The 27,683-nt window shown below is 47.4% G+C and overlaps 2 protein-coding genes across 5 annotated transcripts; one reads left to right on the top strand and one right to left on the bottom strand.

Annotated features, from left to right (window-relative positions):
* Positions 1–1,196: 1,196 nt before the first annotated feature.
* On the top strand, positions 1,197–7,940 carry LOC139531580 (E3 ubiquitin-protein ligase MSL2-like). The gene is made up of 4 exons (XM_071328161.1): positions 1,197–1,837; positions 2,371–2,660; positions 5,429–6,780; positions 6,875–7,940. The coding sequence occupies exons 2-4, from the start codon at positions 2,519–2,521 to the stop codon at positions 7,175–7,177; spliced, it is 1,797 nt and encodes a 598-aa protein (XP_071184262.1). The 5' UTR covers positions 1,197–1,837; positions 2,371–2,518; the 3' UTR covers positions 7,178–7,940.
* Positions 7,941–8,286: 346 nt separating this feature from the next.
* tnfsf10 (TNF superfamily member 10) lies at positions 8,287–16,079 on the bottom strand. 4 transcript variants are annotated; one of them, XR_011666394.1, is made up of 6 exons: positions 15,609–16,079; positions 13,945–14,085; positions 13,096–13,141; positions 12,647–12,778; positions 11,283–11,869; positions 8,287–9,522 (listed from the first exon to the last, which is right to left on the bottom strand). XR_011666394.1 is itself a non-coding variant. In XM_071328162.1 (6 exons), exons 1-6 carry the CDS (start codon positions 15,723–15,725, stop codon positions 9,313–9,315), a joined length of 891 nt encoding a protein of 296 aa, XP_071184263.1. In that variant the 5' UTR covers positions 15,726–16,022; the 3' UTR covers positions 8,287–9,312. The 4 variants fall into 4 exon arrangements, 2 of the variants coding, with proteins under 2 accessions (XP_071184263.1, XP_071184264.1); XR_011666395.1 differs by having other exon boundaries at positions 12,647–12,763; positions 15,609–16,047; XM_071328162.1 differs by having other exon boundaries at positions 11,283–11,527; positions 15,609–16,022.
* Positions 16,080–27,683: the final 11,604 nt, after the last annotated feature.

Below are 27,683 nucleotides of genomic sequence, written 5' to 3'. Positions count from 1 at the left end.
TTAAGAGTCAGCTGTCAGAGCAGCTTAACGATACACATCTTAACGATACACAGCCCGTCTGTAAATAGCCCATCCAACTACCTACCTCATCCCCATATTTGTTTTTGTTTTTCTGCTCTTTTGCACACCAGTATTTCTACTTACACATCCTCATCCGCACATATATCACTTCAATGTAAATTGCTAAATTGTAATTACTTCGCCACTATTAGCCTATTTATTGCCTTACCTCCATCTTTCATTTGCACACACTGTATACAGATTTTTCTAGTGTGTTATTTTCTGTACGATTGTTTATCCCATGTGTAACTCTGTGTTGTTTTTGTCGCACTGCTTTGCTTTATCTTGGCCAGGTCGCAGTTGTAAATGAGAATTTGTTTTCAACTGGCCTACCTGGTTAAATAAAGGTTAAATAAATAAATACAATTGTTGTGATTGCAGCTGAAAGTTTTTGGGGACTCAGGGAGAGGCATTACAAGGAATCCTGTCCACTAATGTTCCGTCCTCACAGGCCCTGAGCCTGTGTAGGGATGTGATTTGGAGTATGGCGGAAGGAGTGGGGATGTTTTTTTGTTTTTTGCATGGTATATGGTGGGTTTATTCTCATTCACGACCCGTACAGTAGGTGGTGGCATGCGCCTTTAACGTTTGTTTGCGGACCGCCATAATACCAGAGGAGAAGAAGAAAGCAAAGACAGTATAGTATGAAGCTAGGCCAACACTGCTTGTAGGCGATGTTATGGTGATGTTGGCTAGCTAAGCTCATGCGTAGAAACACGTCATCTGGTTTAATGGTCTCTCGCGCCAAACTGCGCGTGTGCAGGCCGTCAAATCAAAGGCACTCCTTCAATATAAAGTTGTTTTTGACGAAAATGAAAACTTGTCAGTTTGTCACTTTAACGAGGTTGGAGTAATACGAAATTCAACTACTTAAAACATTGGCTCGAATCTAGGTTGCGCTTTTAGATTTCGAGAAAATGAACAACTAAGGAAGAATTTGTAACTTTTCTCATTGACTTCTCGAACCCCAAACCCCAGCCTGGTCCTGTTTGGTCTGTTTCGCAAGCGTTCCCGGAAATCTCGCGATGCTGCGCTTCTGGGTTTAGAAACTCTGTGAAGAAAGTGTCTAGGCTGCCGGAAAACCACACGAAGAAGAATTTTATTCTCGCGAGATGTGAGAAACAGCGCCCCTCTGTTTGATTGACTGCGGGGAGGAAAAGGGAGGGGAGAATAACCTCCGCGCCTGGCGATAGCAGCAGGCTATACAAACACACAACTGTTACAATCTTACTCCAATAATACACATGTGTTATTCTTCTTCGAACGCTAACAGATAACGACGTCTCACCGATTGCTTTTTTGCTCATACTCAATCGGAGGAGGTAAAAACGAAGGACTAATTCCAAAAAGAGGAAAAGCGGCCTATTTTTGTTCTTGATATCCTGGTGTCGCCGGTGCAAGCTCGCACGGCCGGCGTAAATATACTCCGGTGCTCTGACGGGCGCTTATTTTACTTCTTCAACAAAGATTTCCATACTCTCTTTCCATTCTCCACTACCTCTTCCAGTTTACCCCCTCTTGTTAGTTATCCTGCGCTAACTGGCTTTAACTCCGTGCGCTAGCGGGAGCCAAGGCGGCCTGTTTTGTTGTCGCAGCGTAGCCGCCATGAACCGCGGACAACAACAGAATCTGAGCGTGCTGCTTGCTGACTATCACTGCCTACGTGCCACGAATATGCAGGCCAGAAGTCGAGGAGCCAACTTTAACTAAAAATCTGAGGAAGATGCGAATAAGGAAGGAATGCGGGAGAATAAACGAATAAGATTTTACTATTAAGGTTAGCAAAGCAGCTCTGTTTGAATTTGGTACGAAGGTGCCTAACAGTGGATAATTGGAGGCCGGAGTTGGAGAAAGAGCGCCACCACACCAGTGACTGTATTGTTGTTGAATTATAACTCGACCAGCGAGTGCTGCTCGCACCACGGATTGTGTGAAAGACAAGTGAACGGGCTTTGATAAATTCATTTGCTCGAGATTTATTTTGTATGTATGCACTTAATGGGATTAAGAGGTTTATTTTTATGCCATGATGATCATTTGGGCATATTTCGTGCCGTGGAAAAGAGGAAAACGCTAAAGATGAATTGGTTGTGATTATGAATACAGTAATGCTCTACCCATGTTACCACGAACAGACTTCATACCTGTGTGTTTAACTGATTTGCAGCTAACTTACCTTCTAGCTGTATCACACATTTACCTATTTGGTGCATAGACTATCTTACCAGCACTATTTTGGCGATAAAGCTAAGATAGGTTAGCACCATCCGTAGCTACATCACCCATCCATGCCCTCCTATCCTCCTTTAGGCAATAATAGAACGGACGAGAAGGGAGTTGTGAGCCCCTTCTCCATTTAAACGGGAGCCACAGTTTTTTCGCCGGAGGACCTGTGCGTGTGTGTTTGCTCGTTAGTTTTTTTTCTCGGACTGGATGTTTCCGTCCCCTGGCTGTTGAGATGAACCCGGTGAATGCCACCACTCTGTACGTGTCCGCGTGTCGTTCGGTGCTGCAGTGCGACCCTCGCGACCCCCGGGCCCTGGCGGAGCTCTACAAGCAGCTGCCCTTCTTTCGCCAGTCGCTGTCCTGCCTCGTGTGTGGTAAGTGCATCTGTAGTATTATTATTTTAAGGGGCTCGGTTCCCCTGTATATATCCATATAGCTACTATACCTAACTAGCCTAGCTGTATCCCCGCCATGGAACACCAGTCATTGTGACACACCCCCATTCCCATTGGATGTCGGGGAAACTAGTTAGCCGATGGCGTGGATGTCTACTTAAACTGACTAGGCTAGCTACTGCACGTCTACCTACGATCCATTTCAATGTATTCCATAGCTTCACACTGATCCAGTCTTAGACTGGCTAATTTGACCGAATTGCTTGAATAAAATCAAACTAGTAGCTAGCTACTACACGGGTTAGCTACATTTCCCCATTCTTCATAGCTAGGTAGCTAACCTCCCTGCTCCACCCCATATGTAACTAAATCACTGTCGGACAGCTACCTGTATTTGCACAGCCAGAACAGAAGCGAGTGTTTGTCAGATGTTTATTTATTTATTTTATTTATTCATTCAACGTCCTTTGTTCTGTCCGGTGCCCTCGTGACTCTGTCAGTGGGGGGCATGTTTGTGTTGTGAGACGGTGCGTGCGCAGTCTTTAAAAATGCATTTCGAGCCCCTTCCTGGAAAGGAAGGAAACCGGGCAGCCGCACTAGCTCAGTGAAGAATACTACTGGTGTGTTAGTCCTTTTTTGGGGGGGGGGGTATACACGAGGTTCATTCAATGGGGTGACGTTTTTGATGGGGTGACGCTTCCAGTTGATGGGGTGACGCTTCCAGTTGAAGCTCGCATCCGCTACAAGACCATGGTGCTTGCCTACGGAGCTGTGAGGGGAACGGCACCTCCGTACCTTCAGGCTCTGATCAGGCCCTACACCCAAACAAGGGCACTGCGTTCATCCACCTCTGGCCTGCTCGCCTCCCTACCTCTGAGGAAGTACAGTTCCCGCTCAGCCCAGTCAAAACTGTTCGCTGCTCTGGCACCCCAATGGTGGAACAAACTCCCTCACGACGCCAGGTCAGCGGAGTCAATCACCACCTTGCATACCACTGCTGGCTTGCTTCTGAAGCTAAGCAGGGTTGGGCCTGGTCAGTCCCTGGATGGGAGACCAGGTGCTGCTGGAAGTGGTGTTGGAGGGCCAGTAGGAGGCACTCTTTCCTCTGGTCTAAACAAAGATCCCAATGCCCCAGGGCAGTGATTGGGGACACTGCTCTGTGTAGGGTGCTGTCTTTCGGATGGGACGTTAAACGGGTGTCCTGACTCTCTGAGGTCATTAAAGATCCCATGGCACTTATCGTAAGAGTAGGGGTGTTAACCCCAGTGTCCTGGCTAAATTCCCAATCTGGCCCTTAACCATCACGGTCACCTAATAATCCCCAGTTTACAATTGGCTCATTCATCCCCCTCCTCTCCCCTGTAACTATTCCCCAGGTCGTTGCTGCAAATGAGAACGTGTTCTCAGTCAACTTACCTGGTAAAATAACGGTAAAATAAATAAAATAAAAAAACCTTCCGGAGACACCTGAAACCCCACCTCTTTAAGGAATACCTAGGATAGGATAAAGTAATCCTTCTAAACCCCCCCCCCCCCCCTTAAAAGAGTTAGATGCACTATTGTAAAGTGGTTGTTCCACTGGATATCATAAGGTGAATGCACCAATTTGTAAGTCGCTCTGGATAAGAGCGTCTGCTAAATGACTTAAATGTTAAATGTAAATGTTTTTACTCGCTGGTTATTATCTATGCATAGTCACCTAACGTTACCTACATGTACAAATTACCTCGACTAACCTCTACCCCCGCACATTGACTCGGTACCGGTACCCCCTGTATATAGCCTCATTGTTATTTTGTAACTTTTTTGTTTGTTTATTTTGTAAGTGTTTTCTTAACTGCATTGTTGGTTAAGGGCTTGTAAGCACGTGTTTCATTTTATTTTTATGTAACCTTTATTTAACTAGGCAAGTCAGTTAAGAACAAATTCTTATTTGCAATGACGGCCTACCGGGGAACAGTGGGTTAACTCCCTTGTTCAGGGGCAGAACGACAGATTTTTACCTTGTCAGCTCTGGGATTCGATCCAGCAACCTTTCGGTTACTGGCCCACTAAACATGACTGAAGTCGGAACTGCAGCCGCTTTAGTGTGTGTGTGACGGGTAGAGTACGCATCCAACATGGTAACGTGTATCTAAGGCGTTGTTGTTTCTAAATGGAACTCCCTCCATCTGCAGCGTGAGCCCCCTCTCTCAGCTGCCATCCATAACGACCACCGTTGCTAAGGAAGCTGCTCTCAAAGCACAGCGGTCATCAAGCCTTGCAGAGGCAATCAGTGTTGACCCGCCTCTTTGAATATTACAGCTTTATAAACGGTTTTAATATGCTTTTAACAGAATATGAACCCTCTTCACTTTCTACCTGGAACATGTTATACTATTTATATGACAAAGGGGTTTATTCAAAACCAATGTCGTTGACTTAATTGACATGCTGTTGCTTTGGTGTTGTGCTCACTTCATTACAGTTGAATATTCAGAGCGGAAGAGCAATTGAATGAATCACTTTTATATATAGCCCACCTCCTCAGTACTCATTATCATCAGTCCACTGCTAAGCTTCATATCACCAACTCGTTATTAATGATGATTATGGTTCCTGTTTATGGTTTATTGTGTTATGTTATATGGACAATTGTAATGCTGCCATTGGAGTGATTTATATCTCAACTGTTCTCACCCAGTTGAATAAAGGATAAATAAATGTTTGTCTTAGCATAAATGACAAAAAATTATTCTCTTCTCCAGGTAACCTGCTGCAGGACCCCATAGCGCCCACTAACTCCCAGTGCCAGCACTATGTGTGTCGTGGCTGTAAGGGCCAGAGGATGCTGCTCAAGCCGTCCTGTTCCTGGTGTAAAGACTACTCCCGCTTCCAGGAGAACAGACAGCTCTCCTTATTGGTCCACTGCTACAGGAAGCTCTGCCTCTACATCGCCCAATCACCTCTCGCCCCGCACATTGCTAGCGCAGCCAGTGATTCGCCCGACCTCCTCGCCATTCTTAACGAGGGCCTGTCATTGGCCGAAAGCGAGCAGGAAGGGGAGGACACTATGGATTTGGCGAGCCAGTCTCCGCCGACAGCCCCCTCAGTTTCTGACCTCAGACCTACTGAGGCTCTGCCTGCAGAGGAGAGCAAGGAGGAGGGGCTTATCCCTGTGGGCGGGGTTAACGGGCTTCACGACTGTAACGGCCTGGCCAATCAGGACTTGCCACCACCTATTACCTTAGCTACAGGTGGAGGTGTTCTGAAGCAGGAGAGCTTGGGGGAGGAGCTACCTGTGTGTGTTGACGTGCTAGGTAGTGGGGAGGTGGGACTTTGTAACATTAGCACATTTGGGGAGGAGCTTAATAAACATGGCGGAGGTCTGTTGTTGAGCGTGGAGGAGGTTCTTAGGACCTTGGAGCCAGAACCCAACCCTGAACTGCCTGACCCCCAGCCAGACAATCCCTCTGTACCCCCCCACAACGGATCTTATTGCCCTCCTACCCCTGACTCCCCTTGCCTCACCCCCTCCCTCCCCCCAGAGAACATCCCTAGACTTCCCCTGCCTCCACCCCAGCCCACCCCTGCCCTCCCCCGCCTACCCCCTCACTGCCACCGCAAGCGTTCACGCTCTGAGAGCGACAGTGAGAAGGTGCAGCCCCTCCCCATCGCCACCATCCTCAGAGGCCCACCCCTGGGCGCCACCAACCCCCTTCACCTCCCAAACCCAACCTCCACTGTCAAACGGGAGCCCAAACTCCCTTCCGCCATCACCCCGCCTCACCTGGCACCTGTGCCGAATGGAGGGCCTCCCAAGGTGGGTAAGACAATGCTGGTGTCATCCAAGGGACTGAAGAAGAGTCTGGAGCACCACGGGGGCCCTAAGAAGGCCTACACCAAGGCCAGGCAGGGGGTCCCCAAGCCCCGCGCCCAGCCCCGTGACCGCCTGCCCCCCCACGGCCATGCTCACCCTCTCTCCCACCCACCCAGCCCCTCCAAGCCCCTGTACAAGAAGCCGGTGGAGAAGAAGGGCTGTAAGTGTGGAAGAGCCACTCAGAACCCCTCTGTTCTCACCTGCAGGGGGCAGCGCTGCCCCTGCTACTCCAACCGCAAGGTGAGTTACTAAAGATTTACTATGGCTTGGTCTGAAATCAGTGTTCCCCTATTTGTAGTTCACTGATTGTAAATAATATGAATATTCCTCCAAGGCATGTCTGGACTGTATCTGCCGCGGCTGCCAGAACTCCTACATGGCGAACGGGGAGAAGAAGCTGGAGGCGTTTGCGGTTCCAGAGAAGGCTCTAGAACAGACGCGGCTCACGCTCGGCATCAACCTCACCTCCATCACCGCTGCAGCCCTGCGTAGCCCGGCAACCAGCAACACCCCACACGGCAACCAGCTCATCACCACGGCAACAGGAGCGACGGGGGTGTCCTTCCTGTCCGGGGTGGGGGCAGGACATGAGGACAGGGGGTATGATGATTCGCTAGACATGAGGTTTGACTGTTGAAGACCTGCCCTCCTTGGACATTATTGACCAATGGGCTGTGCAGATGGACCTGGAGGGGCGGGGTTGAGAATAAGGCAGCTACTGTGACAGGCGGTAGAGGGAGTGTTACTCAGAGACACATATACACTCTCCATACAGGGCCTGGAACGTGCTTTTGGTCTTACGTACTGATGAGATGGATGGAAGAGGGATATCGTTACTGTATGTTCAGAGATTTTTATTTTGCGAGGGTTAGAAGTTTTGTTTTGTACTATCGGTGATGTGTAGGGCATGACGTGTTGGCCGGCGATGGGCTCGTTGTGCTGTGTGTCAGAGGGGGGTGGTACCGGAGATAGTGCACTTATTTTGGCCAGGGCCTCAGTACACTAGATGGGGGTAGGGTGCCATTTGACAGGCCCTAGGCCTGTTGGCAGGACTCAGCCACAGACCGACATCAGTAGACTGACTGTAATTTATGAACTTTTGTTTTTGTACACAGAACTTATTAAATTCCATTTAAGAGGATGTTTTATGATATATTTTATAAGTTACATTAACAAACATTTGCAGTATTTATTGGATGTCACCTAACCTAGGTAGCGGTGGGCCACACCCACTCCAACTGTCAGCCTATCAAATCCCGTGTGGGCGGTTCTCTGTCTAAATGATGTCGCTGTCCTTTTAGTGCTAGTTTCTGCTGTCTCCAGCTGTCGTTTTGTTTCCCTCGGGCATTAAAAACCTGTAATATACATGGAACATATTTCCACAAAAAAGAAAATCAAAACCTAAGTTGTGTTGTTTTTTTGACACTTACACCAAAGCAAAATTAAATATCAGAGTATTTAAAGTCCAATGAAATAATCACAATTCACATTACACAAATTGCTTCACATGACTTACCATGCACAATGCATACCTACCTCCACCCTCTTTGTCCTGTGGTCAGCTCACCTGCAGTCTTTATTTAGTATGACCACTAGTAGTCAGTAATATCTACCCACCAGTAGGGGGCGTGAGATGCTTGATATAATGTCCACACATAAGACGCCTTGACTCAAGTCTGTTTTGTTGTGATAGATTGGCACTGAATGCTTACTGCTATACATGACCACAAGCAATGGTAGCCTATATTTGTTTCTTTGGTGTCTTTATTGTGCACATTTACAGACATGTTTTCTACATGAACATGAGAGCAGTTGGACTCGAGCACGAGTGATTAACATCAACAACCTATTTAGTGTGTCTCCATGGTAACGTCGCTTCCACGGCCACACACATATCTGGATCTACAGGAGTCATGAATGAACGGTAAAATTATTCAACCCCCCCCTCCAGCGAGGCGGGTTAACTGGCAACCCTGTCCAGACCTCTGCTTGTCTGTAACTATGGATATATCAGTCCATCATCTGTCGGGAGAATCAGTAAATCTTTTAGTAAAGTGAGTATTACCCATGTCCTAACTGGTTCCCACAGTGGGTCTGGGCTACAGTAGGCTTCCTGGGTCATGGCCTGAAACATCTATACTGTGAAACAAAGTGAAAAAGTGCTATATTGAATGTGTGGTCGCAGGCAGTGTTACTCAGGTGAGAGCTTGGGGTTGTGTTAAAAATATGACAGGCTACAATCAAACAACATTCAATGTCCATACAGTTATAACACAGAACCACAACACCAAAACACCCACGTTCATATTTACATTAAAATCATCTCTGAGTTCATACAAACAGGAGAAGGAGACTCATCCTTTTAGGACGGATGAAAAGAGTATTAAGACTTATTCACAATCATCCCTTCACTTTTCATTGGTTGATTATTGGTCATTTGTCCAATGAAGTTATAAAGCAGACGTTGAACCCCTACCTCACGCCACTCAGCTGCTTTTCATCCAATCAACACAGGCCTACTGGCCTTGGACACAGCTCATTGGATAAGCCATGAGCGAAGACTGGATCCTAGGCACCAGGGTGGGAAATGATTGAATAACCACACAAGCTCCGCTCACATGTCCAGCACAGTCACAGAGCTTAAAGCTTTGTACAACACACACACACACAGCTCTCAAATGATTTGTCTGTCAGTACACATACATGGCTCCCAAACAGTGTGTATCCCAGGTTCCAGCCCTCTGAGTCACCATACAGACGATCCCCTGACCTCTAGCTGACCAGGAAAGCCCCGAAGAAGCTGCTCCTCTCATCCATGGCGATGGCGGAGGCATTGCTAACGGTGACGAGGAGGTGATCTCCGGCAGCCAATGGGAACAGCCCCCCCTGGTGAGCGGAGTGCAGAGAGAACTGGGAGTCCCGGGACCAGCAGGAGGTCCTGCTTGTCTTCATCAGCAGGATGGGTACCGGGTAGGAGGAAACCTGGTGGAGGAGACAGCACCATCACTACAACTACCTTCCATAAACTCTCACGATATCACATACAGTTGAAGTGTGAAGTTTACATAAACTTAGGTTGGAGTCATTAAAACTAATTTTACAACCACTCCACAAATTTCTTGATAACAAACTATAGTTTTGGCAAGTTGGTTAGGACATCTACTTTGTGCATGACACAAGTAATTTTTCCAACTATTGTTTACAGATAGATTATTTCACTTAATCACAATTCCAGTGGGTCAGAAGTTTACATACACTAAGTTGACTGCCTTTAAACAGCTTGGAAAATTCCAGAAAATTATGAAATGGCTTTAGAAGCTTCTGATAGGCTAATTGACATAATTTGAGTCAATTGGAGGTGTACCTGTGGATGTATTTCAAGGCCTACCTTGAAACTCGGTGCCTCTTTGCTTGACATCATGGGAAAATCAAAAGAAATCAGCCAAGACCTCAGGAAAAAAATTGTAGACCTCCACAAGTCTGGTTCATCCTTGGGAGCAATTTCCAAACGCCTGAAGGTACCACATTCATCTGTACAAACAATAGTACGCAAGTATAAACACCATTAGACCACGCAGCCGTCATACCGCTCAGGAAGGAGACACCGTTCTGTCTCCTAGAGATGAACGTACTTTGGTGCAAAAAGTGCAAATCAATCCCAGAACAACAGCAAAGGACCTTGTGAAGATGCTGGAGGAAACAGGTACAAAAGTATCTATATCCACAGTAAAACGAGTCCTATATCGACATAACCTGAAAGACCGCTCAGCAAGGAAGAAGCCACTGCTCCAAAACCGCCATAAAAAAGCCAGACTACGGTTTGCAACTGCACATGGGGACAAAGATTGTACTTTTTGGAGAAATGTCCTCTGGTCTGATGAAACTAAAATATAACTTTTTGGCCATAATGACCATCGTTATGTTTGGAGGAAAAAGGGGGAGGCTTGCAAGCCGAAGAACATCATCCCAACCGTGAAGCACGAGGGTGGCAGCATCATGTTGTGGGGGTGCTTTGCTGCAGGAGGGACTGGTGCACTTCACAAAATAGGTGGCATCATGAGGGAGGAAAATTATGTGGATATATTGAAGCAACATCTCAAGACATCAGTCAGGAAGTTAAAGCTTGGTCGCAAATGGGTCTTCCAAATAGACAATGACCCCAAGCATACTTCCAAAGTTGTGTCAAAATGCATTAAGGACAACAAAGTCAAGGTATTGGAGTGGCCATCACAAAGCCCTGAAATCAATCCTATAGAACATTTGTGGGCAGAACTGAAAAAGCGTGTGCGAGCAAGGAGGCCTACAAACCTGACTCAGTTACACCAGCTCTGTCAGGAGGAATGGGACAAAATTCACCCAACTTATTGTGGGAAGCTTGTGGAAGGCTACCCGAAATGTTTGACCCAAGTTAAACAATTTAAAGGCAATGCTACCAAATACTAATTGAGTGTATGTAAACTTCTGAGCCACTAGGAATGTGATGAAAGAAATAAAAGCTGAAATAATTCTGTCTACTATTATTCTGACATTTCACATTCTTAAAATAAAGTGGTGATCGTAACTGACCTAAGACAGGGAATTTTTACTTGGATTAAATGTCAGGAATTGTGAAAAAATGAGTTTAAATGTATTTGGCTAAGGTGTATGTAAACTTCCGACTTCAACTGTAGCTATCCAAAATGTTAAAAACAAACGTTCTTATAGGACAAATGTTGAACACGACCGTGGCACCGTGAACTCACTTTCTTATAGACATACTGCAGCATGGGTCTCCCCCTCTGCTCCCTCTCCTCTTCCTCCTCTTCTTCCCCCTCCTCTCCCTCGGGGTGGGTGTGTCTGAAGTAGGTCTGGGCATAGATATAATAGAGTCCTGGGAGAGGTACCACCAGCTCCCCGTCAACCAATCTGACTTCCTGAAGGAATGCCAGCCCTTTATGCCCCTCCCACCACGAGATCTTCTGCCCCTGCACACGCCGCCCCGGAGAACCTGTGGCCAGACAGGAAGGAGAAAGGCAGTAGTAGGCAGGGTCAAGGGTCAGGAGTTAGACAGAGCTAGGTCTTAAGACAGAATACAATAGAATTGGTTGAGAATAGAACAGTCTACGGACACTGAGTATACGGAACATTAGGAACATCTCGCTAATATTGCGACACAATATTGTGCAACGCCCTTTTGCCCTCAGAACAGCCTCAATTCGTCGGCCTATGGACTCTACAAGGTGTCGAAAGCGTTCTACAGGGATGCTGGCCCATGTTGACTCCAATGCTCCAATGTCAAGTTGGCTGGATGTCCTTTGGGTGGTGGACCATTCTTGATACACACGGGAAACTGTTGATGGTGAAAAACACAGCAGCGTTGCAGTTCTTGACACATTCAAACCAAAGCGCATGGCACCTACTAACATACCCTATTCAAAGACATTTAAATCTTTTGTCTTGCCCATTCACCCTCTGAATGGCCCACATACACAATCCATGTCTCAATTATCTCATGGCTTAAAAATCCTTCTTTAACCTGTCTCCTCCCCTTCATCTACACCGATTGAAGTGGATTTAACAAATTACATCAATAAGGGACCATAGCTTTCACCTGGATTCACCTGGGCATGGAAAGAGTAGATGTTCTTAATGTTTTGTCCACTAAGTGTAAATGGCCTCAATCCCCTCAATATATATTATTGAAAGTGTGCTATAAGATGCCATAAATGGCAAAACAATAAAATACTGTATGTCTACAGACTAGGCCTGGGCTATAAATGGAACACTTCACCCCGAGCTGTCAGTCTGTCCCGGGCTGGTGCATTCTACCAGATCTACCACTGGGTTAAAAGCTCACATGGGACACATACTGCTTGCTGTCTGTATTACTAGTTACTGTAGTGATATGTAATCACTTTGAAGCTCTCCTCTCTATGAAGTGTACACACACACCTGAAGAACACAGCACACACAGGTGTGAGACACATGGCCCCAGAGTCTAACCTGCATTCATCAAACTCTTAACACCAGGCTTCACAGGGCGCGCGTGTGCACACACACACACACACACACAGTGTCTCCGTTGTAGTTGCAGAGTATGAAGGGTGAAAATTGAAACAGGTCTCACCTCCTCCCTCCCTCTCTGCTTTGGGAGCCAAGCTGCCAGTGACGTGGGCGGCGACTTTGGGGCGAGAAGAAGCCCGGTCCTCCATCATCAGTGAGGGCAACACCCTGGACACCTCATCTGACCGAGAGAGAGCTAGAACATCAATTAGTTGTCCTAGTCAAACATCAGTCAGTGATAACAACATAGAACTTGTAAAATGGACATTCCCATTAAAGGTTACTTATATGTAGTGGTTTACTAGCGTCCTGTCCATAGCTGGAAATTGTACATCAAGCCTCCTCACGCTACAGAAACTGGGGATAGGCTCCTCACTCCTGCCCTATGAGCCGTTCTGGACAAGGCTTGCTTACTTATTACTATGTTAGCTTTACTAATTCAAATCCCAGTCCGACAGGGAACAGGGTGCCGTTTTGCCCTGGTTCTATAGGTCAGACAGGTCATTATCTCACCTCTAACTGCTGAGGAGATCTCCCTCTGATATCGCTGAGACAAAGACTGAAGAGAGAGAGAGACAGATAGAGAGAGACGGGGGAGAGAGAGAGAGACAGACAGACAGACAGACAGACAGACAGACAGACAGACAGACAGACAGACAGACAGACAGACAGACAGACAGACAGACAGACAGACAGACAGACAGACAGGGAGAGAAAGAAGAGAAAGACAATTTATTTAACATATTTCAAATAAAAGCCAAAACCTTCTTGAAAAAAGTGTGTGTGAGTGTATGTGTGTCTGCGTGTGTCTCTGGCCAGGTGAGTACATTCCAGTGCTGATAAAACCACAGTAGATCCAATCCCAGACTGCACTACAAAGACCCCATTGTATGTCTGAAACTCTTCTGAGGCGAGTGAAGTTGCTGATCTTTGGTCAGTTTTGCGTTTCCCCCCTAATGGTTAAGGTTAGGATTAAGGGTGAGTAATCTTATCCTAGATCTGTGGATAATGGTAAATGATATAGGGAGCCCCTCCGTCCTATCAGAAGACCTGGGACCCCTGCGAGGCGGATATCTACTCTATGAGGGTGTGTGTTACCTTCTCTATGAGGGTGTGTGTTACCTTCTCTATGAGGGTGTGTGTTACCTTCTCTATGAGGGTGTGTGTTACCTTCTCTATGAGGGTGTGTGTTACCTTCTCTATGAGGGTGTGTGTTACCTTCTCTATGAGGGTGTGTGTTACCTTCTCTATGAGGGTGTGTGTTACCTTCTCTATGAGGGTGTGTGTTACCTTCTCTATGAGGATGTGTGTTACCTTCTCTATGAGGGTGTGTGTTACCTTCTCTATGAGGGTGTGTGTTACCTTCTCTATGAGGATGTGTAGTTGCTGTGTGACCTGCCAGCAGGGGTCTCCTCTCCCCTCGGTGGAGGAGCGTATGTATCCCCCTCTGAGGTCGGCCCGTGTCAGACACGACACACTGCTCCTTGCAAACATCTCCTTCATCTGAACAACACACACATTTAAATTAAATACTACACACCTCCTTCATCTGAACAACAGACACTTTAAATTAAATACTACACACCTCCTTCATCTGAACAACACACACATTAAATGAAATACTACACACTCTGTTGTTCATCTGAACAACAGAGAGTGTAGGCTAACGTTGTTAGGGTGTAGGCTAACGTTGTTAGGGTGTAGGCTAACATTGTTAGGGATTCTTGGGGGACCAGAGTTGAGAACACTGCATCATAAACAGTTGTTTACTTCACTTCCTCAAGTTACACTGTAATCAAACTAATACTGCCATGTTCAAATGGAGTGTCTGTCTGAATACGTCTTCATAACATTTCTCTGTTGCTGTTTTTTAGGCTTCAGTTTCCTGTTGTATACAGGTTGGTAATGATTAACAGCCATAACCACTGATCGTAATCACTGACAGACAGACCGACAGACAGAGAGAGAGAGGAACAGACAGACAGACAGACAGACAGACAGACAGACAGACAGACAGACAGACAGACAGACAGACAGACAGACAGACAGACAGACAGACAGACAGACAGACAGACAGACAGACAGACAGACAGACAGACAGACAGAGAGAGAGAGAGAGAGAGAGAGAGAGAGAGAGAGAGAGAGAGAGAGAGAGAGAGAGAGAGAGGAGAAAGAGGAGAATGGGAGAGAGGGGGAGTATAGGGAAGCCGAGAGGGAGAGTCAGCATTGTTGCTCAATCATTATGGAAAGAATCCAGGTTACACAGCTGCATGAGAGAACACAAAGAGCCTAACAAAAGTCAAACATTTACAATTTCAACACCACTTGGACAATGCACTTAGAATACACTTAATGTTCCCTGCTAAAACAAGGTTAAACAATAAGAAAACAATACAATTGGATAATTGGCATATCAACAAAGTTTTCTTGCAGTCAATCTTTTGCTCTCCGGGATCCTTGGGATGTCCTAACTAATGTTACCCCATTGAAGTTTAACTTTAAAATGGTTAGGGTTAGAGTAAGTTAAGGGGTAATGTAGGGGTTAAGGTTAGGGTTTAGGCTAGGGACATCCCAAGGATTCCAGACAACACTAACCTTTGCAGTTCTCTGCACAGAACTTCCTTATTCCCAGGGCACATCACTACAACACAAACACTCCTTATCTTACAGAATGCACTGAGCGTTCTCTGCACACGTAGGCAATGTTTATTACAATCAACAAACAAGTCAGGGAAATCATTTGCAGAGCAACAAGTTTTCATGCAAAAGATTTATTGGAACATAACTACTTTCTCCGACTGTGTGCGAATTGGCATGCACAGCATAACATCTCATAAACACATGGTAAACAACACGTATCAAGCCTGGATCAAATACATTTCAAATACTTTCAACATACATAATTTAGTTTGCCCGAAACAATGGAGCCAATGGAATAGTCACAAAAGTGCCAAATCCAAGCTCCATCAAGCGACCTTATATAGTAAGTGTATTTTTGCCACCCTTATTTTTCACCCGGTTCTTACCGTGTTGAGGACGTTAGTGAAGTATAGCACGGTGACAGTAACGGCCACGGTCTGCACCAGAATCGCAGCGAGCAGCAGAACCCCGAGAAATGAGACGCCGCTTGAGCCTCCCGCCATACCGAACACCGCCTCACGCCCTTCTCTGTTCCGCTCCGGTTCCAGAACAAAAACGGAGCAGAGGGTAGCTAACTTCTGTCCCCCCCTCCCTCCAGCAGAGAGTGAGAGAGCGAGAGGCAGAGGGAGGAGAGGGAAAGTCAGAGTCAGGACAGCAGGCAAAGCCACGGCGAAGAAAAACTTGACGGAGTCTTGGAGGAACTTTCGGTTCTGGCTAAAAATAAACCAAACCTGAAATGCAATTATTATTACGCTAGGAAGTCAGTTTGCTACATAGATATAGACTACATATCTATGTTCGGCCTACCAACATCTGCACTTCTCTCTTTGTAGGCATAGACGTATCACGTGTCAATAAGTTACGTTTTTATTATTCCATTGTTCTATTCTATAAGAAAAACAGGACTTTTCTGTCTGGTTAATAAATGGATCTTGTTTCTCAGTTATGTATCTTAAACATCTGGCCTCAATATGTGCTCGGGCGTTTTTTTTGGGTCGGGGCCCCCATTTTTAGGAACTCCGTCGGGGTCTCAACTTACTGTTGAGAGTTAAAATAGTAGAATGCACAATGTGCCATTTCGACATTTGGTAGCGCATCAGCACGTTTTCTCTTGTTATGTCAGTCACTCAGTTATCCCATGTCAGATTTCTTCTTTAGATTGCTAGGTAAGCTAGTCTAGCTATACACCTTGTAGTAGGCCTAGGCCTAATCAGCACCAATTGACCAACCGGGCATGCAGGGAATGTGCCCTGGGACCCTGACCTCCAGGGGCCCCATATTGATTTAGTTAGTCACTCTCACTCAGATAGCATATGAACATGGCATAAGTCATGGCAAAATGTGAATAGCAGGAAATTAGCTTTAAAACTGCTGCAGTTTCTCTCACCCCAAAATGAGTAGGATTGCATGAAATTATTTTAAAAGGTGTGGGGACAAAATCTCGCTTAGGGATCCAAAAAAGCTAGAGGCACTGGTGTATGTGTCTGGGTCTGTCTCATCCAGGGGGACTTGGGGAGGTCTGGGTCTGTCTCATCCAGGGGGACTTGGGGAGGTCTGGGTCTGTCATCCAGAGTGACTTGGGGAGGTCTGAGTCAGTCTCATCCAGGGTGACTTGGGGAGGTCTGAGTCAGTCTCATCCAGGGGGGCTTGGGGAGGTCTGGGTCTGTCTCATCCAGGGGGCTTTGGGGAGGTCTGGGTCTGTCTCATCCAGAGGGGCTTGGGGACGTATGGATCTGTCTCATCCAGGGGGACTTTGGGAGGTCTGAGTCTGTCTCATCTAGGGGGACTTGGGAAGGTCTGGGTCTGTCTCATCCAGGGGGGCTTGGGGAGGTCTGAGTCTGTCTCATCTAGGGGGACTTGGGGAGGTCTGGGTCTGTCTCATCCAGGCGAGCTTGAGGAGGTCTGAGTCTGTCTCACCCAGGTGGGCTTGGGGAGGTCTGGGTCTGTCTCATCCAGGGGGACTTTGGGAGGTCTGAGTCTTTCTCATCCAGGGGGACTTGGGGAGGTCTGGGTCTGTCTCATCCAGGCGAGCTTGAGGAGGTCTGAGTCTGTCTCATCTAGGGGGACTTGGGGAGGTCTGGGTCTGTCTCATCCAGGGGGACCTGGGGAGGTGTGGGTCTGTCTCATCTAGGGGGGCTTGGGGAGGTGTGGGTCTGTCTCATCTAGGGGGACTTGGGGAGGTGTGGGTCTGTCTCATCTAGGGGGACTTGGGGAGGTGTGGGTCTGTCTCATCTAGGGGGACTTGAGAAGGTCTGGGTCTGTCTCATCCAGGGGGACTTGGGGAGGTCTGGGTCTGTCTCATCTAGGGGGACTTGAGAAGGTCTGGGTCTGTCTCATCCAGGGGGACTTGGGGAGGTCTGGGTCTGTCTCATCTAGGGGGACTTGAGAAGGTCTGGGTCTGTCTCATCTAGGGGGACTTGAGAAGGTCTGGGTCTGTCTCATCCAGGGGGACTTGGGGAGGTCTGGGTCTGTCTCATCTAGGGGGACTTGGGGAGGTCTGGGTCTGTCTCATCCAGGGGGACTTGGGGAGGTCTGGGTCTGTCTCATCCAGGGGGACTTGGGGAGGTCTGGGTCTGTCTCATCTAGGGGGACTTGAGAAGGTCTGGGTCTGTCTCATCCAGGGGGACTTGGGGAGGTCTGGGTCTGTCTCATCTAGGGGGACTTGGGGAGGTCTGGGTCTGTCTCATCCAGGGGGACTTGGGGAGGTGTGGGTCTGTCTCATCTAGGGGGACTTGGGGAGGTGTGGGTCTGTCTCATCTAGGGGGACTTGAGAAGGTCTGGGTCTGTCTCATCCAGGGGGACTTGGGGAGGTCTGGGTCTGTCTCATCCAGGGGGACCTGGGGAGGTCTGGGTCTGTCTCATCCAGGGGGACTTGGGGAGGTCTGAGTCTGTCTCATCCAGGGGGGCTTGGGGAGGTCTGGGTCTGTCTCATCTAGGGGGACTTGGGGAGGTCTGAGTCTGTCTCATCCAGGGGGACTTGGGGAGGTCTGAGTCATAGAGTCATCATCACTATTATATGGGGCCCTCGAGTGGCGCAGTGGAGTCTCATAGGGCGGTGCACAATTGGCCCAGCATCGTCCGGGTTAGGGTTTGGCCCAGGGTAGGCCGTCATCGTAAATAAGAATTTGTTCTTAACTGACTTGCCTAGTTAAATAAAAATTGTTATCCCTGCTGAGAGTGGCTGGACTCAGTTTATCTGAATCCAAGATGGCGTAGCAGTCGGACGTGTGTTGTCTTGTCCTGTCCCGTGTAAATAGTCTTCGTATTTTTCGTATACATTTCGTAAATATTTTAATTTCACTTTCCATCTAGGAACTGAATATACATTCCTACATTCCGCCTCACCCAATGTGGTACGGACCTGCTATTTTTTATACTTTAGAACCGTAACCCCAATCAGAAGCTAGCCAGATAACTAGCTTCTAGCTAGTAGTCAGTTAGCCACTGCTGCGGTCTTCACCCTCAACTCGGACACAGCCAGCTTCAATACCGGGCCAATACCTGCCAGTCTGCAAGCGCGATATCAACCCAGAGCATATAGGACTGCTTTTTCTCTACCACATCACCGGATTCCTGACGCAAGCTCTGGACAATTACACCGTATCATCACAGCTAGCTAGCTGCAACCGAGTGGCTACTACTGGCTAACACCTCTGTCCCGAAGCAAGCACCAGTTAGCCTTGAGCTAGCCTCGAGCTAGGCCCATCTGCCGGCTAGCCGAAGAGGTCTACCAGCGAATTCTTGGGCTACAATACCTCTTTTGCCAATTGGACTGGACCTTTTTTGCCGACACAGAGCCCTGCCAATCCATCACAACTGGTCTAAATCAGCTACAAGCTAATTTAGCCATTTTTTTGCCGCTGCTAGTAGCTTTTACCTTCTGCACAGACACCAGCCCTGTTATTAGCCTGGATATTACTCACCAATTTACCAGCATCGGACTGTCTCTCGACAACAACGCCGGATTTCTGCCGTAATCCCTGAGCCACTACTTCTGATCCTCACAGCTAGCTTGCAGCTAGCGCAGCTAGCGCCACTGCCACGAAGCTAGCACCAGTTAGCAAACACAATTCTACAATTCACAACCTCTCTTTCGCCATCCGGCTTGGATTCTCTGTCGACACGACCACGTCTGAGCAGACCCCCTCCGTCTGAGCAGACCACCCCCCGGGCTACTAACTTTAAACGCTGCGTGCTAGCTTAGTGGAGGTCTCCCTGCTCCATCTACGGCTGCCCCCTGGACACTATGATCACTTGGCTACATAGCTGATGCATGCTTGACTGTCCATTAATTCACGGTACTCCATTCTGTTTATTTGTGTTTTATCTGTCGGCTCTGTGCTTTAACTCAGGATCTGTGTGTAGTTAATCCGACCCTCTCTGCCTAGTCGTCGCCATTTTTACCTGTTGTTGCTGTGTTAGACTAGCACCCTGTTATTGCTGCTGTTATCTTACCTGTTGTTTTAGCTAGCTCTCCCAATCAAGACCTGCATTCACTTTATGCCTTATTGTATGTCTCTCTCAAATATCAATATGCCTTGCATACTGTTGTTCAGGCTAGTTATCATTATCATTGTTTTGGTTTGCAATGGACCCTGTAGTTCCACTCTCCGTACCTCTGATACCTCCTTTGTCCCACCCCCCACACATGCGGTGACCTCACCCATTGAGACCAGCATGTCCAGAGATACAACCTCTCTTATCATCACCCAGTGCCTGGGCTTGCCTCCGCTGTACCCGCGCCCCACCATACCCCTGTCTGCACATTATGCCCAGAATCTATTCTACCACGCCCATAAATCTGCTCCTTTTATTCTTTGTCCCCAACGCTCTAGGCGACCAGTTTTGATAGCCTTTAGCCGCACCCTCATCCTACTACTCCTCTGTTCCTCGGGTGATGTGGAGGTAAACCCAGGCCCTGCATGTGCCCAGACACCCTCATTTGTTGACTTCTGTGATCGAAAAAGCCTTGGCCTCATGCATGTCAACATCAGAAGCCTCCTCCCTAAGTTTGCCTTACTCACCGCTTTAGCACACTCTGCCAACCCTGATGTCCTTGCCGTGTCCGAATCCTGGCTTAGGAAGGCCACCAAAAATTCTGAGATTTCCATACCCAACTATAACACTTTCCGTCAAGATAGAACTGCCAAAGGGGGAGGAGTTGCAATCTACTGCAGAGATAGCCTGCAAAGTTCTGTCATACTTTCCAGGTCTATGCCCAAACAGTTCGAACTTCTAATTTTAAAAATTAATCTCTCCAGAAATAAGTCTCTCACTGTTGCCGCCTGCTACCGACCCCCCTCAGCTCCCAGCTGTGCCCTGGACACCATCTGTGAATTGATCGCTCCCCATCTAGCTTCAGAGTTTGTTCTGTTAGGTGACCTAAACTGGGATATGCTTAACACCCCGGCAGTCCTACAATCCAAGCTTGATGCCCTCAATCTCACACAAATCATCAAGGAACCCACCAGGTACAACCCTAAATCCGTAAACATGGGCACCCTAATAGACATTATCCTGACCAACTTGCCCTCCAAATACACCTCTGCTGTCTTCAATCAAGATCTCAGCGATCACTGCCTCATTGCCTGTATCCGCCATGGGTCCGCGGTCAAACGACCACCCCTCATCACTGTCAAACGCTCCCTAAAACACTTCTGCGAGCAGGCCTTTCTAATCGACCTGGCCCGGGTACCCTGGAAGGATATTGACCTCATCCCGTCAGTTGAGGATGCCTGGTCATTCTTTAAATGTTACTTCCTCACCATATTAGACAAGCATGCTCCGTTCAAAAAATGCAGAACCAAGAACAGATATAGCCCTTGGTTCACTCCAGACCTGACTGCCCTCGACCAGAACAAAAACATCCTGTGGCGAACTGCAATAGCATCGAAGAGCCCCCGCGATATGCAACTGTTCAGGGAAGTCAGGAACCAATACACGCAGTCAGTCAGGAAAGCAAAGGCCAGCTTTTTCAAGCAGAAATTTGCATCCTGTAGCTCTAACTCCAAAAAGTTCTGGGATACTGTAAAGTCCATGGAGAACAAGAGCACCTCCTCCCAGCTGCCCACTGCACTGAGGCTAGGTAACACGGTCACCACCGATAAATCCGTGATAATCGAAGACTTCAACAAGCATTTCTCAATGGCTGGCCATGCCTTCCTCCTGGCGACTCCAACCTTGGCCAACAGCCCCGCCCCCCCCGCTGCTACTCGCCCAAGCCTCCCCAGCTTCTCCTTTACCCAAATCCAGATAGCAGATGTTCTGAAAGAGCTGGAAAACCTGGACCCATACAAATCAGCTGGGCTTGACAATCTGGACCCCCTATTTCTGAAACTGTCCGCCGCCATTGTCGCACCCCCTATTACCAGCCTGTTCAACCTCTCCTTCGTATCATCTGAGATCCCCAAGGATTGGAAAGCTGCCGCGGTCATCCCCCTCTTCAAAGGGGGAGACACCCTGGACCCAAACTGTTACAGACCTATATCCATCCTGCCCTGCCTATCTAAGGTCTTCGAAAGCCAAGTCAACAAACAGATCACTGACCATCTCGAATCCCACCGTACCTTCTCCGCTGTGCAATCCGGTTTCCGAGCCGGTCACGGGTGCACCTCAGCCACGCTCAAGGTACTAAACGATATCATAACTGCCATCGATAAAAGACATTACTGTGCAGCCGTCTTCATCGACCTGGCCAAGGCTTTCGACTCTGTCAATCACCATATTCTTATCGGCAGACTCAGTAGCCTCGGTTTTTCTAATGACTGCCTTGCCTGGTTCACCAACTACTTTGCAGACAGAGTTCAGTGTGTCAAATCGGAGGGCATGTTGTCCGGTCCTCTGGCAGTCTCTATGGGGGTACCACAGGGTTCAATTCTCGGGCCGACTCTTTTCTCTGTATACATCAATGATGTTGCTCTTGCTGCGGGCGATTCCCTGATCCACCTCTACGCAGACGACACCATTCTATATACTTCCGGCCCTTCCTTGGACACTGTGCTATCTAACCTCCAAACGAGCTTCAATGCCATACAACACTCCTTCCGTGGCCTCCAACTGCTCTTAAACGCTAGTAAAACCAAATGCATGCTTTTCAACCGTTCGCTGCCTGCACCCGCACGCCCGACTAGCATCACCACCCTGGACGGTTCCGACCTAGAATATGTGGACATCTATAAGTACCTAGGTGTCTGGCTAGACTGCAAACTCTCCTTCCAGACTCATATCAAACATCTCCAATCCAAAATCAAATCAAGAATCGGCTTTCTATTCCGCAACAAAGCCTCCTTCACTCACGCCGCCAAACTTACCCTAGTAAAACTGACTATCCTACCGATCCTCGACTTCGGCGATGTCATCTACAAAATAGCTTCCAATACTCTACTCAGCAAACTGGATGCAGTTTATCACAGTGCCATTCGTTTTGTTACTAAAGCACCTTATACGACCCACCACTGCGACCTGTATGCCCTAGTCGGCTGGCCCTCGCTACATGTTCGACGTCAGACCCACTGGCTCCAGGTCATCTACAAGGCTATGCTAGGTAAAGTGCCGCCTTATCTCAGTTCACTGGTCACGATGGCTACACCCACCCGCAGCACGCGCTCCAGCAGGTGTATCTCACTGATCATCCCTAAAGCCAAAACCTCATTTGGACGCCTTTCCTTCCAGTTCTCTGCTGCCTGCGACTGGAACGAATTGCAAAAATCTCTGAAGTTGGAGACTTTTATCTCCCTCAACAACTTTAAAAATCTGCTATCCGAGCAGCTAACCGATCGCTGCAGCTGTACATAGTCCATCTGTAAACTACCCACCCAATTTACCTACCTCACCCCCCATACTGCTTTTATTTATTTACTTTTCTGCTCTTTTGCACACCAGTATCTCTTCTTGCACATGATCATCTGATGATTTATCACTCCAGTGTTAATCTGCTAAATTGTAATTATTCGATTTATTGCCTACCTCATGCCTTTTGCACACATTGTATATAGATTCTCTTTTTTTTCTACCATGTTATTGACTTGTTTATTGTTTACTCCATGTGTAACTCTGTGTTGTCTGTTCACACTGCTATGCTTTATCTTGGCCAGGTCGCAGTTGCAAATGAGAACTTGTTCTCAACTAGCCTACCTGGTTAAATAAAGGTGAAATAAAATAAATAAAAAATCTATGATGTTACGTACACACACATACCACACACAATGTCCACCCCAAAATCACTTTTTAAAGGAACTTGACTACTTGCTCTCTTCCCCTCTCTCTCTTCCCCTCTCCCCCCCTCACTCCCCCCTCTCTTCCTCTCTCTCTCTTTCCCCTCCCCTCTCTTCCCCTCTCTCTCTTTCCCTCTCTCTTCCCCTCTCTCTTCCCCTCTCCCCCCCTCTCTTCCCCTCCCTTCTCTTCCCCTCCCCTCTCTTCCCTTCCCATCTCTCCCCCCCCCTCTTCCCCTCCCTCTCTTCCCTCCCTCTCTTCCCATCCCCTCTCTTCCTCTGCCTCTCTTCCTCAGCCTTTCTTCCCTTCCCATCTCTTCCCCCCCCTCTCTTCCCCTCCCTCTCTCCCCCTCATTCTCTCCCCCTCCCATCTCTTCCCCTCCCTCTCTTCCTCTCCCTCTCTTCCCTTCCCATGTCTTCCGCTGCCTCTCTTCCCCTCCCCTCTATTCCCCTCCCCTTCTACCCGTCCCCTCTCTCAAACCTCTCATACTCCACCTCTTTCTTCCCTCACTCCTCTCTCCATCCGTTCTACCTCTCTCCACCCATCCTACCTCTCTCCATCCATCCTACCTCTCTCCATCTATTCTACCTCTCTCTATCCATCCTACCTCTCTCCATCCATCCTACCTCTCTCCATATATCCTACCTCTCTCCATCCTCTGTCCATCCATCCTACCTCTCTCCATCCATTCTACCTCTCTCTATCCATTCTACCTCTCTCCATCTATTCTACCTCTCTCCATCCATCCTACCTCTCTCTATCTATCCTACCTCTCTCCATCTATTCTACCTCTCTCCATCCATCCTACCTCGCTCCATCCATTCTACCTCTCTCCATCTATTCTACCTCTCTCCATCCATCCTACCTCTCTCCATCCATCCTACCTCTCTCCATCTATTCTACCTCTCTCCATCCATCCTACCTCTCTCCATCCATTCTACCTCTCTCCATATATCCTACCTCTCTCCATCCTCTCTCCATCCATCCTACCTCTCTCCATCCATCCTACCTCTCTCCATCCATTCTACCTCTCTCCATCCATCCTACCTCTCTCCATCCATCCTACCTCTCTCCATCTATTCTACCTCTCTCCATCCATCCTACCTCTCTCCATCCATTCTACCTCTCTCCATATATCCTACCTCTCTCCATCCTCTCTCCATCCATCCTACCTCTCTCCATCCATCCTACCTCTCTCCATCCATTCTACCTCTCTCCATATATCCTACCTCTCTCCATCCTCTCTCCATCCATCCTACCTCTCTCCATCCATCCTACCTCTCTCCATCTATTCTATCTCTCTCCATCTATTCTACCTCCATCCACCCTCTCTCTCTCCCTCCCCTCCCCCTCTCTCCCTCTACACCTTGGTGTTGACATGACCTCCTCAGAACTCTCTCCCAGCTAAACAATTCAGCCAACCAAATGGCTCTATAACACACACACACACACACACACACACACACACACACACACACACACACACACACACACACACACACACACACACACACACACACACACACACACACACACACACACACACACACAGCTAAACAATACATCCATGACCATGGCAGTTTATCTGGCACATGCACACCACAGGGGGGTGGGAGGCGGGAGACAATATAATGGGCCAATTGAACGATTGGGAAAGCAGAGAACTGACCAATGGCCAAAGAGGAAATTTGGGGTTTTCCAGAGTTCTGTTTTTGGCATCGTTTATTTTCGCTGACGCCAGGAAAAGCCCCAACTGAGACACAATCTGCTCCTAAAGATGATCTACAGACTGTGTGTGTGTGTGTGCACTGTAAAAATCTATACTGAACAAAAATATAAACGCAACATACAACAATTTCTAAGATTTTGCTGGGTTAACACTTCATGTAAGAAAATCTGTCAATTGAAATGAATTCATTAGGCCCTAATTTATGGATTTCACATGACTGGGCAGGGGCGCAGCCATGGGTGGGTCTGGGAGGACATAGGCTCAACCACTTGGCAGCCAGGCCCACCCACTTTGGAGCCAGGTTCAGCCAATCAAAATTGGTTTTTCTCCACAAAATGGCTTTATTACAGACAGGAACGCTTCTCAGCCCCCCCCCCCCCCCCCCTTCTCTAGAACGACATTGGAGGCAGCTTATGGTAGTGAAATGAACATAAAATTATCTGGCAACAGCTCTGGTGGATCTTCCTGCAGTCAGCATGCCAATTGCACGCTCCCTCAAAACTTGAAACATCTGTGCCATTGTGTTGTGTGACAAAACTGCCTTTTATTGTCCCCAGCACAAGGTGCACCTATGTAATGATCATGCTGTTGAATTAGCTTCTTGATATGCCACACCTGTCAGGTGAATGGATTATCTTATCTTATCTAAACAAATATGTGCACAACATTTGAGAGAAATAAGCTTTTTGTGTGTTTGGAACATTTCTGAGATCTTTTTTTATTTCAGCTCATTTACATGTTGTGTTTAGATTTTGTCAGTGTAGTTGTTTCATCTCATTATTATAAAGTAACTGGTACCACAGCTTTTTGTTGTTGTTTACTCTTCGGTTCATGTGTTGAATGAACATATGATCAAAAACATCATTTTAAATTGACAGAATCTTTCTAATGTTTTGGGACAATTTTCTTTTGTTCAGTTAACGTTTGGACCAAAAAGTTGAGAAAACAAAACAATAATGTATAATACAACTAGATTTGTGTTACCGTGTGTGTGTTACTGTGTGTGTGTGTGTGTGTGTGTGTTAACTAGCACTATTGTAACGGGAGCTGCTAACTCAATGCCTCATTTCACTTCAGGAATCTGGGAGAGAGGGGTAGAGAGGGGCGGGCTCTGTGAGATACAATTACATACAATATGTGGGGGATGTCAGAGTGTGTGGGTGTGTGTGTGGGGGGGGTCTGACTCAGTGTCTGAGACCTTAGATACAGACTGTCTTTATGTTGATCCAGATCTTTACTCACCCGAAGCCCTCGCTCTTTCTACCCCTTTTCCTCCCATTCTCTCCCTCAATCACCTCCCCCCCACCTCTCTCCATCTGTCAGAAAGCAGTGAACAATGTAACCTTTACTCAGTGATAATGTTCTCCTATCACATTCCCCCACCATGCTCTCCCACACTTCTCTTTCCACATTCTCTCCGTTTTCTCTTTGTTTTCTTTTGAAATAAATCGTCCAGCAGCAAGTGATTAACGGGTTTCTCCCTGGAGCACGGAGACTGACTCCCAACGCGAGGTCAGGGACACACACACACACACACACACACACACACACACACACACACACACACACACACACACACACACACACACACACACACTACACACAAACTACACACACACTACACACACACACACTACACACACACTACACACACACACACACACACTACACACACACACACACACGCACGCTACACACAAACTACACACTCAGATGTGTTGAGAGAGCATGTACCTCCTCATCCTCTACTGTCATGTGATGGTCTGGTTCCTCTGTTCCTCAGGTCCTGAGAAAGAAAGGAGAGGTAGAAAGAGGAAGAGAGAGGAAAGGAGAGCGTGAGAGACAGAAAATGAGAACAGGTTCCCCAAGTCTCAACCTGAGAGGCCATCTCCTGCCTGAAGGCTTCAGCTACGATTCAACACACACACTCACATAGCTGACATGTCTGAGTGTAAGTGTGTGTGTGTGTGTGTGTGTGTGTGTGTGTGTGTGTGTGTGTGTGTGTGTGTGTGTGTGTGTGTGTGTGTGTGTGTGTGTGTGTGTGTGTGTGTGTGTGTGTGTGTGTGTGTGTGTGTGTATGTGTGTGTGTGTGTGTGTGATTTTACCCTGTATCAATAGAGAGGTGTGTCACTCAGTTCAGCTACAAACATCCTGGAGATTCAAACTGCATTCTTTAAAACAGAACAGCCCACACGCACGTACGTGTGCACACAGACATTTTTAGTTTAAAACCAGAAGAACTCTTTTCACCTTGAAATACAGAACTATTACGAAGACAAAGTCCTATCTGAACCAACACAGACCACTGAAACTTTATCTAAGTCGAAGAGAAAAATTTGAAACAAGTACAGACACAGTCAGGCTAAATAACAGATACATCTATATTTCATAGTCAGGCTCAATAACATATAAATATATATTTTAGTCAGACTCAACAGATAAATATATATTTTATAGTCAGCCTCAATAACAGATGAATGTATATTTTATAGTCAGGCTCAATAACAGATACATATATATT

The sequence above is a fragment of the Salvelinus alpinus genome, chromosome 10, assembly GCF_045679555.1.
Source record: "Salvelinus alpinus chromosome 10, SLU_Salpinus.1, whole genome shotgun sequence".
Taxonomy (NCBI): Eukaryota; Metazoa; Chordata; class Actinopteri; order Salmoniformes; family Salmonidae; genus Salvelinus; species Salvelinus alpinus.
Note: the sequence above shows the minus strand (reverse complement) of the source record. Positions and strands in the feature narration are given on the sequence as shown.

Excerpts from the sequence above, each read along its gene's own strand:
- LOC139531580 (XM_071328161.1), top strand. The coding sequence starts at position 2,519 with ATGAACCCGGTGAATGCCACCACTCTGTACGTGTCCGCGTGTCGTTCG. Across the intron at positions 2,661-5,428 it reads GCTGTCCTGCCTCGTGTGTG|GTAACCTGCTGCAGGACCCC; the intron begins GTAAGTGCATCT and ends TCTCTTCTCCAG. Across the intron at positions 6,781-6,874 it reads CCTGCTACTCCAACCGCAAG|GCATGTCTGGACTGTATCTG; the intron begins GTGAGTTACTAA and ends TATTCCTCCAAG.
- tnfsf10 (XM_071328162.1), bottom strand. The coding sequence starts at position 15,725 with ATGGCGGGAGGCTCAAGCGGCGTCTCATTTCTCGGGGTTCTGCTGCTC. Across the intron at positions 14,086-15,608 it reads TCACTAACGTCCTCAACACG|ATGAAGGAGATGTTTGCAAG; the intron begins GTAAGAACCGGG and ends TGTGTTGTTCAG. Across the intron at positions 12,779-13,095 it reads GATCTCCTCAGCAGTTAGAG|CTCTCTCTCGGTCAGATGAG; the intron begins GTGAGATAATGA and ends TTGATGTTCTAG.